The sequence below is a fragment of the Fistularia commersonii genome, chromosome 25 (assembly GCF_037954325.1).
Source record: "Fistularia commersonii isolate RoL2024-O1a breed Wild chromosome 25, RoL_Fcom_v1.0, whole genome shotgun sequence".
NCBI classification, from domain to species: Eukaryota; Metazoa; Chordata; class Actinopteri; order Syngnathiformes; family Fistulariidae; genus Fistularia; species Fistularia commersonii.
In genome coordinates, this window is record NC_141308.1 from 8,207,258 (window position 1) to 8,220,707 (window position 13,450).

The following is a 13,450-nucleotide window of genomic DNA, read 5'->3' on the forward strand; positions in this document are numbered from 1 at the left end:
TTTATGCAGCATTAATCTACTATTAATCTACTAGATTAGTTTTAATCTGATCATCTTTCCAGGCCAGAAACTGAAGGGGTCTCAACTTTTACTTTTTTCCCCAATAACTGGGCGATTTGTATAAGAATGACCATATGTGGATTACACAATTTTTTTAATGTTTAAAAATAAGGGGTGGGATAGTTGTTAAAGAAAATATACATACTATATCGGCAGATACTTTAAAATTGCAGAACAAACTTGGAAAATATGTTTTTTTTATTATTCCTTTAACAAATCAAGTTCAGAAGTAACAACATATATGATGATGCATGAAAATCTAGCAACTCTTTGTCTGCTTGCACGTTGATAACTGTTCTTTGGCTGCAGTGGCTTGTTGAAAACCAGTGACCACTACATACTGGCAACACAGGGGAAACAGCAGGTTTCAGATGACTACATCCTTAAAGTGAAGAGGTATAAATGTCAAAAGATCTGTCCATTTGAACAAAAACATCTCCAAAAATGGATAGAAACACTGATATTTACTTCTTGAAACATACAGCATGTTCATTTTCCAGTGATTGTTTTCTGACTCAGAATCAACAAGCAAATGCAGTGGGGAAATAAAAAAAAGACAATGCTTTTGCTCATGAAACGTTCAAAGTAACTTGGCAAAGGCAGGAAGAGACTATAAAATGGTGACTAACATTAACTGAATAATTGCTGAAGCCATACAATGAAGAATTTGGGCAACAGGCATTGCTGTGAGCGCTTATCCCCAGCTTGAGTATAAAAGATAGGATTGAAAATGAAAAAAAAAAATGAAAAAAACCAAAGAGTGTATTTTTCAGTTAATGATTACTTGCAACAGAAAACAATAATTCCTGAGTCAAAACCATCACAATATCAATACTGAAGTTCCACATGTACAAGCCCTATGATCCAATTGAGACATCTTTCCAAGACTTAAAATTGTCAACTCTGGTATGGGAGCTAAATAAAACTACAATCACTTGATGCAGCACCTTTTTCTTCTTTTGATGATTAGACAAAATAAAATCTCGATAGGTCCTTAAAGATTTTCTTCAAAATGATATGAGTATCATTCACAATGCTTCAAAATGCCTCAATAAAAAATGTTTTTTGAGTAACATGCATTTTAGATTGGAGAGTGTACGATGGATTCCCTAGATTTATTTTAAAACCGCTTACACACAACATTTAAAAAAGATTTATTGGTGACCATCTTAAATGAGAAATGCTGCCGTAATTTGAGCTTTCTGGCTCATAATAGTTGTTTTAAAGAGACAACATTACTTCACGTGCAATCTATTACAATTATAATAAAGGAAATCAGAAATCTGCCACACTGAACAGAAAGGCATATGAGAAAGTATGAGTAGAAAAAGTAATAATGTAGCATAATTCTATATAAAATAAACATTTGCAGCAGCACATCTCGTTTGAATTCCCCCTGAACCTGCTCACGAAGGAGCACACTTTCTAATAGAACTGAAGAATGTCTGCCAAAGGCAACAAGAGGTACTCACAGCTGGACAAAGAGGGAGGGGTCACAATCTTAAAAGGGACACAATTTAAAACGCTGCATATACTGTAAGAAAATAAATGTTAAGCAAATGGATTTAACGTTGTTTGACTTTGATGTTTGACTTCAGTTGTGACATGAATTGTCCAAAAAACCCTTCCCCTCTTTCTCTTATTGTCCCAGATTCCGGATTGAATATCTTTGATACCAACTACATGGTGTGAAAAAAGTTCCATACATAGCTGGTCTGAAAATGAAAAGCATATCACTGGATAAAAAAAAAATCAATCATTATAATGGTTCACTGAAAGCCTACAGGTGCAGCACATCGATCAGGTTTTTTTTTTTTTTGTAAGAGGAAAGTTTAAAGCAGAAAAACCAAAATATGGTGATATACTGATGAGCCTTGCTTGCATCATTAGAATCTTAAAACACGAGAAAGAGTCAAGTTTACATGTAAGGTACTAACACTGGGCTGCACTGATCCAGTAGGCTTTGCAGTGAGTTTAACAAGAAAACTTGTCTCCTTCTAAACTAAACAAAGGCATACATCACTTAATGCTCTAAATTACAGGCTGAATACATGTCCTTCCCACAGCCTTGAACGCCTCGGTGGCTCATGAGTGACAGTGGCGATGACAAGTCTAGGAGGCAGTGACTCCCTCCCACTCCACCAGATACTGGACCTTGCCATCCAGGGTGACCCGTCGAGCCAGGACTTTGTACTTTTCTCCGCAAGCCAGCCTCCCCGCTGCTCCAAAATAGCTGCTGATGGAGCTCTTGAGGTGAGAGAGCTGGCTGTTGGGGTCCATACCATGAACTATGTCTGTGGAGTGCAGCCCTGGGAGGGGGCTCAACATCTCTGTGACTGAGGGGTTTGGGTCTCCTTGACTTGGGGGTGGGATTTCTGGGTTGGGGGGCTGCAAAGTACGTCGTGGTCTCCCGCGTTTCCTTTTTATGGGTGGAGGGGACACAGGCATGGGGCAGGCTGTTGTATGTGTCTTGCTGGAGCTACAGAGGCTAAAGGGGTGTTTGATAGGTTACATAGAGTTTATAAATAATTTGCGATTCACAAAAAAAAAGAAAAAAAGATGCAAAGAACATGTAAGAGACAAGAGTAGAAATGGTGGTTACACAACATACATACCTAGACTGTCTTGAAATGCTAGTTGAGGTAGTTTCAGTGGTGCTCAGGGCTCCTATAGATTCCACATCTGAGGTTCGAGTTGACAGTAAAGACCTGTCACTCCTACTGTGGAGAGTATGGAAAATTAGAGAGACATAACACAAAGGGATATATAAATATTAGTCATTGAGTTTATCTGATGTCTATTTCAGCCCTTTAACATTTTGATTAAACAATTTATTCTTTAATTTATAACATATTTCAAAATGATGAAACTGTCAAGTAGACTGCCTTGAAAGACATTGATTCCATTGTGCTCATTATTTCACTTACTTGGTGGAAGTGAATTGATCCAATGAGTGGGACTCAAGTGGTAGACGCTTTCTTAGTTCCTGTGAAAGACAAGAAAATCAGCATTTATCATGTAGACAGAATAAATTACATGGTTCTGAACAGACCTTGAAAGTATCATATACAAAAATGCATACAACTTTCTAAAACTATGGACACACCCAGCTCCTGCCAAATAAAATACACGCATGCACGCACACACATACGCACACACCTGGGACAAGAGTTCAGTGGAGCGTCGTTTGGCCAGTGCCCCCAGAGCCGGTCTGCCTTGCTTCCTCTTTTTCTTCTTTGCCTTTTTTTCAACACCATTGTTTGAAGCACTACAGATTGTATAGAAAAAAAACAACAAATATTAATTCATTAATTTAAAACAAATGACAGTAAAATGTTTTCCATGATGTTGCTGAAGTTGGATATCTTATTTAAGATTGGAAGTTCTGTCATTGGGAGTAATTATGTGAACCAGTTCTAACTATAACTGGCCATTACAACTGGGCAAGATTAATATCAAGATGCTTGTTTAGAGGTGTGTCAGCATTTGGGAAGGGAAAACTTAAAAGCCAGAGCGAAAATGTTGTGCACTTTCCTATTTCTTCAGTTTTGTTATACACAATATTCTTTCAAATAGTTATCTAGTTTGACGATAACCTTGTGTCGTTGGAAATTTTGCCACACATATTAATACAGACGGCATCAGCCAGACATATTCTTATTCTTATTGATTCCGGCAAGAAGAAACCATTAGGAGAACGAGAAAAGAGAGGAAGAATGAAAAAGTTGAGTTCACCACAGACCCTTTCAAGTTCATGAGGAAACTGCTGGAGGAAACAAAGTCACAATTGCTAACAAGCTCCAAGGAGGATGTTGAGGCATTCTTGGGGGGACCCATAATGACATCCTCAGAAATTAGGCCCTGGATGCTAACCCAGGCATTGATTGCGTGGAAAAGCGCTCAATATTGGTGAACCTTCCTGGAGGGAAATAATAGAGGAGTTGAAGAGGGCAAGAACAGGGTCTGCGCCAAGCCCAGCAGTATACTCTAAAAGGGTTTAAAGAAATGCCCAATGTTCCTTCAGAGGCTTTGGAAGCTTTTCGAACGATCTGGAAAAGGACATCGTTCCATCATGTTGGAAGAAGGATGAAAGCTTTTTTGTGACGAAAGAAGAGGGCTCTTCAACCATCAACCAATTCCTGACAACGTCACTCCTCAGTATTGAAGGCAAAATCTACTTTTCTTTACTAGCAAAAAGGATGACCAAATAGATGACTGAGAATGGATATGTTGACACCTATACAGAAAGGTTAGGTTTCTCTGAATGTCTGGAACACATCAGAGATCTCAGTCTGATAATCCGGGGGGCTAAATCTAGCAAGAGCAAACTAAACTACTCGGATGTATTTAGCCTGTGCTTTTGGTTCAATCCGTCACGTCCCGATCTTCGCAACTTTAGACCACTATCAGATCCCCCAGCATATCAGGGGAATGGTCACCATCTACTTTGGAGGCATCCAGTTACGATACTAATCATCCCAGTTTACAATAAGGTGTCAAAACCTGGAGAAGGGGATTGTTAATGGATGAACAATATCGCCCATTATCTTCATCATGGGAATGAACCTCATAACAACTGCTGAGAGGGAAATCAGAGGACCTTAAATGAAGTCAGGCACTGGGCAATCCCCACTAAGAGGTTAGATAGGTGACATCACCGTGACAACTGCGACCCATGTGGAGGCAAGGTGGGTGCTTACATCTCTGGACCGCTTGGCAATGTCGGCCAGAATGCGGTTAAAGCCAAAAAAAGTCTAGAAGCATGGCAATCAGAAGAGGAGGTCTAACAAACAGGTTGAAGCTACAAGTGCAAGGAGAAATTATTCCACTGATTGATGAGAATCCAATCAAGAACCTAGGTAAGTGATTTGATAATTCATGTTTCAAAAAGAACAACATCACCAATAGGGAAAGGCAAAATGAGGAACAGATGAGGCAAATAGAAAAAAATCAGGGCTCCCCGGTAAGTTCAAGGATTAGCTTTTCCAGCACGGATTGCTTGTGAGACTCATGTGGCTGCTGACAGTGTATGAGGTCCCTATGACCTGGGGGAAAGACTGCAGTTCCCCCAGGTAGTCCAGACAACCCTGAGGCTTGATGTGGTTCTGTGGTCAGAAGAGGCAAAAAAAGTTCGTTCTCATCGAACTTGTAGTCCCATTGGAGGAGATATGTGATCAAGCCTTTGAAAGAGGGCAAAATACCAGGACCCCATGTAGAACTGGCAGCTATGGCTGTTCCCTGTCAAGGTAGGCTGCAGAAGGTTCCCTGCATAGTGGGTGTAACAGTTCAGGGTCAAAACACCCGTTGATCAAAGGCCACTGTCTGATAATATCAACTCCTCCCGGCCAAAGCTCCATTCACCAACAGTGAATGGAGCTTTGGCCTGAAGAGGAGGGATCTTTAGATGTACCGTATTTTCCGCACTATAAGGTGCACCTAAAACACTTTAGTCTTCTCAAAAACCAACAGTCCGCCTCAACCACGGGACGCAGCCGTCGACTCCATTTTCTCCCGTAGAAGAAGAAGAAGCCCACGGTACATGCTGGGATATACAGTATGACTACGTGAAGAGTGCATTTTCATTTCCATTTGTGTGTGTGTGTTTGCATGTACGTTGCCAAAGTAGCAGCGGTAAAAACAGTAAAGGGGAATTCCAGTCCCACACCACTTGTGTGTGTATAAAGACCCCAAAATGGCACCTTTCAAGAGACACGATTACAACGCAGAGTTTGAACTCAAGGCGATCAGTCACGGAGTAGAACATGGGAATAGAGCAGCAGCGAGAGAATTCAACATTATCAAATCAATGGTACGGAAGTGGAGGAAGCAACAAGATGACCTGCGCCAAGTAAAGAAGACTAAACAGAGTTTCCAAGGAAACAAAGCGAGATGGCTACAGTTAAAGGACAAACTTGAACAGTGGGTTGTTGAACAGAGAGCAACAAGTAGAAGTGTCACCACAGTTACTATATGAATGAAGGCAACAGCGTTAGCTAGCGACATGAACATCAATGAATCTAGAGGCGGCCCTTCTTGGTGGTTTCGTTTTATGAAAAGCTTTGAACTGTGACAAATTAAGTTAGAAATACATTGTTTTCGACGAAGGTGGCGCAAATGCCGGTAAGAGCTACCAGTACGTACGGTACAATATTGTGAATGCAATAACTGGTTTTGGGAGTGAACAAAGTTGTCAGAACGTTGTTTTGTATTCTATTAATGAAGTCTGACTGACTTATCTGACTGTTTTGTTGACATTCCCTTTAGCGCAGTTCCATTTAGTGGATCCATAACACAATCCCAGCCACTACAGAGGCTTCTATAATATGGTCCTTGTACATGATTTTTTTTTTTTAAATAGGCCATTAATTGAAGATGCGCTTCATAATCCCGTGCGCCTCATGGTGCGGAAAATATGGTAGTTATATTCACTTGCAGTTATTATAGACGTCAGACCCTAGTTTATAATACTTAGAATATTAGAATAGTTAGAAGATGATTACTTTATTTCTAATAATATATTTAATATATTTGAAAAATTCAGATCAGTAAGATTGTTTAATTAGGAAGATTGTGTTTATATCGAGGCTTCCTCGATGTTTCGAGGAGTACCAATATTATTTTACACCCAACAGTTATTGAAATATCTATTCATATGGAAAAAAGGTTATAAATATCATGAAATGCTAACTAAGCATTTCAATCCTGATTGAATAATAGCTGTGACTTTAAACAGGTCAAACATAAATCAAAAATCTTGCCTCATGCCAGAAAGGGCTTTTTTTGACTTGCAGCCCTTGATGGTAATCTCATGTGAGGCGTGCTCCATCACTCTGCTTGCTGGCTCATCACAATTGGGTGGAGCGGGAGGGAAACGAATCCTCAGTCCAAACAAGTGCTTCTTCTTCTTGACCTCTTTTCCTGACATGAACCTGGCACACAAAGTTGACCAACAGATATACAAATATAAAGATAGACAGCATGAAAAGCCTGAAAGATTAAGACTGAAATAAGGAGTGAACATACGTGTCTTCATCAACATCAAAAACCAGTAAAGGAAACTTACATTGTGGTATTGCTGTTCAGTGCCTCCAGAATACTTTCATATCTCTCTGATCTGGGAGTGTTGGCAAGCTGGCAGGTGTTGAGGGGGGGTTGGGATCACCAGACACACAAGCAACACAGACAAGATTAGAGAGGTGATTACAAGGGTAAAAACACCAACATGAAATTAAAAGCTGAATGAGTCACCCCAGAATGATGTTTCAACTACTAGATTTCCATCATCCAGTTTCTATTTTCTTAAGATTGAATTTTAAAAAAAGCACACACACATATACGCACACAATCTATACAACAAAGGAATACCAAATAATCTACTTAAATCGGACACTAGAGATCATCTGATATATTCAAGCTACTTTATGCTTGTGATGATTTTGTGCTTTTTTTAAACAAAAAGGTATAGAGTGTTTGTATAGTGTGAATAAAAGAAAACCTTTTTTTATCTCAAACTTCAGTGTTAGTTCAGTTCTGATTGAATTACAAACTTGTAACATGCTGGTTAAAAAAAAAAAACACATCCAACATTAATTTCAAGACCTTAATTAATCAAGTTCAAATTATGTTCTGCACTGACTGTTATTTTAACTTATTACAATTGTGTCTGACTATCAAAAAATATCCATCAAGATACTTAATTAAATATAATGTTTAATTTAGAAATGTTCCCATTAGAGAAGCAGCATTCATGGAAAAAAACTAGGTAACAGGCATTATAGTTGCAGATTCATATTCCAGCAGTCAAATAATTGAGAACACAGCTGTGTTCTCCTTACTTCGCCTAGTTGGAGCAGCTCCCAGTTGTTATTGATGTAACTCATCAGGTCCAGCTCAGAGTCGAAATACTTCTTCTTGTGAATCACACTCAAGTTGTACAGACTCAGGTGTGCAACATCCTCCCTGCAAGAGTCAGTACATTATAACATAGCTGGATTTCTGAAGAGGGACTGCAGGCGAGGCATGTATCATCAGGCTCTATTATTAGCTTTAGGAAGAGCCTCTGTGCCTCAAGCAAGGTTACTTATTAGGGGAAGGATGATCATATGCTTGTGTGCCTTCTTTAATAAACTTATGACAAGACATTAATTTCTGCAATAAATAAACACATGGAGCCACTTACCACCTGAGAGGCAGCCTGCTGAGGTACTCAGGCCCACCATTACAAACGGAACAAATGAACAGATAAAACCTGGGGGTATCAAAACAAAGTCTAGTCAACTTTTAATAATAACCTGGAGACCAAAGATCACAAAAAAATTTGTACGCAGATAGGTAATGCTGTGTTACAGAAGCAATAGTTATATTCATTTGTCCTAATGCGGATACATCATAAGCCTGACCAAAATTATAAATTTTTCTCTAAAAATGTTTTTTTTTAACATGATAGTACAACTAGTGTGCCAAACAAAAAATAATTTCTTTTAGAATGCTGCTTTAAAATTCATTTGCATAGATGATGAGGCTTTTCCTCTTCCATAATGATCAACAATTAGGCATTATCTTCTTCTTTTGGCTGCTCCCTTCAGTGGTCACTACAGCAAATTAACTTCCTTTCTCCTCTTCTCTCACCCCCACTCCTTTCATGTCCTCTGTAACCCAGTGGACACTACATGGTCCATTAAGTTATGCATCTAAGGCTAAAATTACTAAAGTTAATGAGTGGAAAGTAACTTCAGCAGCCCAAAAGAATGAACAAATTTTACAAATATTGAGGACTTTTGACAATTCAAATGACTGCTACCAAACAATCATATATAATTCAGAGTCAGCATGTAAATGATCTCAGATACATTATTTATCTCGGATAAATTTTTACCTATCTCCATAGAGCATGGGCATCTGTAAACAGTGGAGACAAGCCTCGTGGAACCACTGCTCACACCTGTTACACTGCATCATCTTCAGATACCAGCTAAAGGGAAAAGCAGAAATATACAGGTTGGTTGGTTCTATCGGGCGCCATATCAGAAATCTCAACAACTAGAATGGGAAAAAGGAGGCACTGTTTTTTGTTACTCACTCTCCTGGACCCCCACAGTAGCAGTAACACTGCTGGATGTTTGTCTTGTGACCCTCATCCCACACCAGTTCATCCAGGGCGTATGGAAAGGACAAGTGCACCTCCATGTGCTGCAGCTGTTGTTCTTGCAGCAAAAAACCTTTAGCACTCGCCACCTTCCTGTGCCCACTCCCCCTCTATGAAGACATACAAAAAGAACATATTAATATAATTACCTTGTTAAACCTGCTTGGTGTACTCATATGCATTATCCACAAGTTGTCCTGAAGGTTTTGAGTAATGTCTTCATTCTACTCTACAGTGTAATAGAGTGACTTGATATTTAACACACACTTATCCAAACAGCTTACTCGTTCAATTGAAGGTATTATACTAATTCACATTTGCACCTTAGGCAAAGCAGTGAGCTCACACTCCGAGCAGAGCCACTTGTCATCTGAATCAATGACAGTTGCATCAATGATGGGGGAGTGACACAGCTGATGGTAGCCTGAAAGACAAAAAACATATTCCCAAGAAACACTCAAATGATTGCTAGTTTGAAAAGACTAGTTTTCTCAGTTAAGGATTGAACCACATTGATACCGATGTGAAGACAATGCAAAATACCTTGTCCACATTTGTCACAAATGACAATTTCATTGGGTTCCTCCGACGTTTCATCCTGGCATATTGAACAGACAATGTCATCGTCGTCATCATCGTCGTCATCTTCATCTCCTTAAAAGGGATAAGCAACACAGCCATTATACAGGGTGATAGCAAGGAAAAAGAACTCCTCTCGAATAGTTTTAATCTCAAATCAATGCGGGTGATCAAAAATCCTGTGTATTATGTGAGAAACAGGGCCCTTCGTGAAAATAAAATAAATAAATTCTACACAGACAAATCACATTAGACAGTGGCAATATCTGAGTGAGATACAGTATGTCAAGTCATTGACACATACAAAGTACTATAACTATCCCATTGTGATAAACTAATCCAAATTGTTGGCAAGTAATCTTTGCATGTATTTCTGAGCTTGTTAAGAAAGAAATGCATTGGATAATTGAAGTCATTGATTCTTGGCATGAATTCATTTTCTGTCTCCAATGATTACAATTGAACAGGAACTGTCAGTCAGACTCAAGGCTACATTGCTTTACCCATAATCAACATGCAAGCAGAGCAGTGGCTCTGAACTGCTGAGTGCCACTGAATGTACAGTTAACTGTCAGTAGGCTGAGCAAAGAGATAAGTCCAGCACCGGGGAAAGGGAGGCAAAAAACAGATTAACCCTATCCAACAGATCAAACGTTATTATCAAAGTGTACACTTTTTTCTAGGTATTTTAATAGCAAGTAGTTTTTCAATACACTAGAAATTAATAATAATAATAATAATAATAATAATAATAATTAATCCTATATTAATCCCTGTGTGTAAATTCATTCTCAGCAATTAACCCATCATGGATGAGCAGTAGGCTGGGGTCTACCAGCGCCAGGGGAGCAGTTAGGGGTTCAGCATCTTGCTCAACAGCACTTCGACACACTAGGAGGAGCTGGCAATCGAATGTTAGGTTCCAAAGACAATTGCTCTACCTCATGCGCCACACCGTCCCCACTATTCTATTTTTACAAGAGCAGGAAGAAAACATTTCACAAATTACAAACACATGAAATAAAAGTTTCTTACCTGTCTGAATATCCTTCCAGAGAACCCAAGACTTTGACCGGTCCTCAAAAACAACAAAGCATCGCTGCTTTTCACGGTCTATCTGAGGAAGTACACAAAGACACATTTACATCTTCATCCACAAAAGAAACAATACAAGGCCCACCTATCTCACATCTGCAGAGGCCTTGAGCAGCAATACCTCATTGGCTTTGACACGAGTGCGTTATTGGTAAATGCTTTTGAGAGTGTGTATATTTGTGATTGTGTGTGTGTTCTATCTTCAGTTCCATATAAAAATTAAGTCACACAATGTCTTCTACTATATTATCAGGACATTTTGACAGGAATTTTACCAAAAAATATAAAGTCATTGAAGAAAATCAAAAAGTCAATGTTGGAATTTGTGTATTCATAAATCAGCATTGGCAAAACTCAAGTAGTGGCTGGGCTGCATTCATGAGCATCAAAGGGCGAATCCAAGATTTTTAATCCAAGATCAAAAATCAGAGTGTCCAACCATGACAGTCAGACTGACCAACCATGAAAAAAATAATGGATGCCAGGACTTGTAAAACTAAGTTCTTCCTCTTAGCCTTGGTCTTTGTAGGCAGGAACTTGCGAATGTATTTCAGTATGCGAGTCTGCACGAGGGGATGTTCCTGACAATACACTCACTATTGCATTCATTATTTTGCCCACACAAACCTTTGTGATTGTCCCCAAGTAGAAGAGGCCATCTGACCATCGGGCCAAGACGTCTTGTCCCTCTGAGAACCTGTCAGACATGCTATCTTCTCCATACTCGACCCGGGCAGAAAGGCTTGAGGGGGATAAGGATACAGCCTGCTGCTGCCTCTGGGGGTGAGCTCTCTGATGGACAGAAAGGTGATCCACAACCCCTGAGTCTCTGAAAATAAGGAGGGAAGATAGGAAGAAAAAACAACAGTTTATGGGAGTCACTTGCTATTTTCCAGATATCTTGAAACATGTCGATGTAACACAGGTAAGGCTTGCCATATTGTTATAATGGAATATTGACATTATTTTCCATATCGCCTATCGTGATGCATCATTCTTATATTGGTGGACACTGTAAAAGGATAATTGATTATTTAGTTATTTGTCAATCCTTTTAGGACAACTGAATTATGGGAGATTTTTTTTTTGGTTTTGCTCGTGTGTTAAGGTCATGACTTAACTGGCAATAGATCAACATTAATCATCCTTAGAGCATCAGGAAATGTGTTACAAAATTAACTAAACAAAATAGACCTATGCAAGAAAATTTGAAACAAAAAGCAGTAAAACTTCAGACTATCTATACCACGTATCAAAATGGTGAGCTCTGTCATCCTCTTTTTAATTTTAATGTTTCTTTATGTTCAGTTTTAAAATGCTAAAGAATGTAGCAGTTAGCTGCCTGTGATACCCTGACTGTATATGAATTATAATATACTGCAATATACTATGACTGTGATATTCGTTTCCATTACTGAGCATGTTCAGTTTATCTTGACAGACAGTGAATAAAAATGAGGCTCTAGATTATCTTAAAATGTCAAAATCATCTGTATTTTTGCCTCTACATTGCCAAATGTAGTTCTACAAACAACCATTTTGACCCCTGCTGACCTCTTTAGTGGCCAACTCATTTTCTACAGATCTATGGGTCAATATAGATTTTAAACCCTTTATGAACAGTAAGAATGGAAGCTATATGCATAAGTTATCATCGAAACGACTGACTGAAAGGAACACATGCCATTTCCCCTCCAGTAGACACAAACACAATGTCATTATTTTCATGAGTGCTAATTGGTCATTCATAGCAGCGGCAGTCGGTAATAGCTGCGATGTAAATTCAATAATATTTCCCAAGTCAAAAATAGAAATACAAAACCATAACGAATTTTATCACAAATGAACTGACACTTGAAAAACGGCCGTTGAAGGCTGTACCTTAACAAACGAAATTTCACGGCGGCGCATGTATAGACAATGAGTTAAATATGTCTCGGTTTCCAAAAGCGATATTGTGAACCTCCCTTTGTTCGGTTGATAATGCTAAACCACTTTGTGAGAGGTAGTAAATTGCCATCTTAATTCGTCTCACATTGGCGTAATGTCGTGAAAGCGTATTAGCTAAATGCTAATGGCCTAAGCTTATCTGTTAGCATAAATAATCCACATGTAGAGCCGTAACGCCGGCCAGGTCGCTGACCGTCGGACCCACACCCCCCAACCGGAGGAAAACATGATGACAACAATACCTCATTCGGTCACCTCCGCTTCTACAGACCACTAGTATAACAAAAAAATGCTGGATAAAGGTGTCTTGTGCGGCCCCGCTCCTATCACGTTTGCATCTATTTAAAAAGTATGTCGCAGGAACTTGCCGTGCCTGTGCCTTCCTCAGAAAATAACAAACGGTTCATTTTCCCCGAGTATGTTCGCCATTTTGGTTTCCCGCTGATGATCGGGGAGTGCATTGTGGGAAGCGCTTAAACGACCGCTGTCGATTGTTGCTACTTGCTTTTCCGTTCAACCTTTTTTTTTCAAACATTTGAAATTGTAGGCAGGGCATTTACAAAGCAGGGAACATCCGCCCCTTAAAGAAGCGCATTATGTAGCCGAACAAAACACAGGTTC

At 39.2% G+C, this 13,450-nt stretch overlaps 1 protein-coding gene across 1 annotated transcript; it reads right to left on the minus strand.

Moving 5' to 3' along the window:
• Positions 1-240: 240 nt before the first annotated feature.
• On the minus strand, positions 241-13,370 carry mtf2 (metal response element binding transcription factor 2). Its single transcript, XM_086172608.1, has 15 exons — positions 13,072-13,370; positions 11,507-11,708; positions 10,820-10,901; positions 9,749-9,859; positions 9,529-9,629; positions 9,140-9,315; positions 8,936-9,031; positions 8,240-8,308; positions 7,896-8,019; positions 7,124-7,191; positions 6,819-6,989; positions 3,220-3,328; positions 2,988-3,046; positions 2,676-2,780; positions 241-2,548 (listed from the first exon to the last, which is right to left on the minus strand). Exons 1-15 carry the CDS (start codon positions 13,074-13,076, stop codon positions 2,173-2,175), a joined length of 1,854 nt encoding a protein of 617 aa, XP_086028734.1. The 5' UTR covers positions 13,077-13,370; the 3' UTR covers positions 241-2,172.
• Positions 13,371-13,450: the final 80 nt, after the last annotated feature.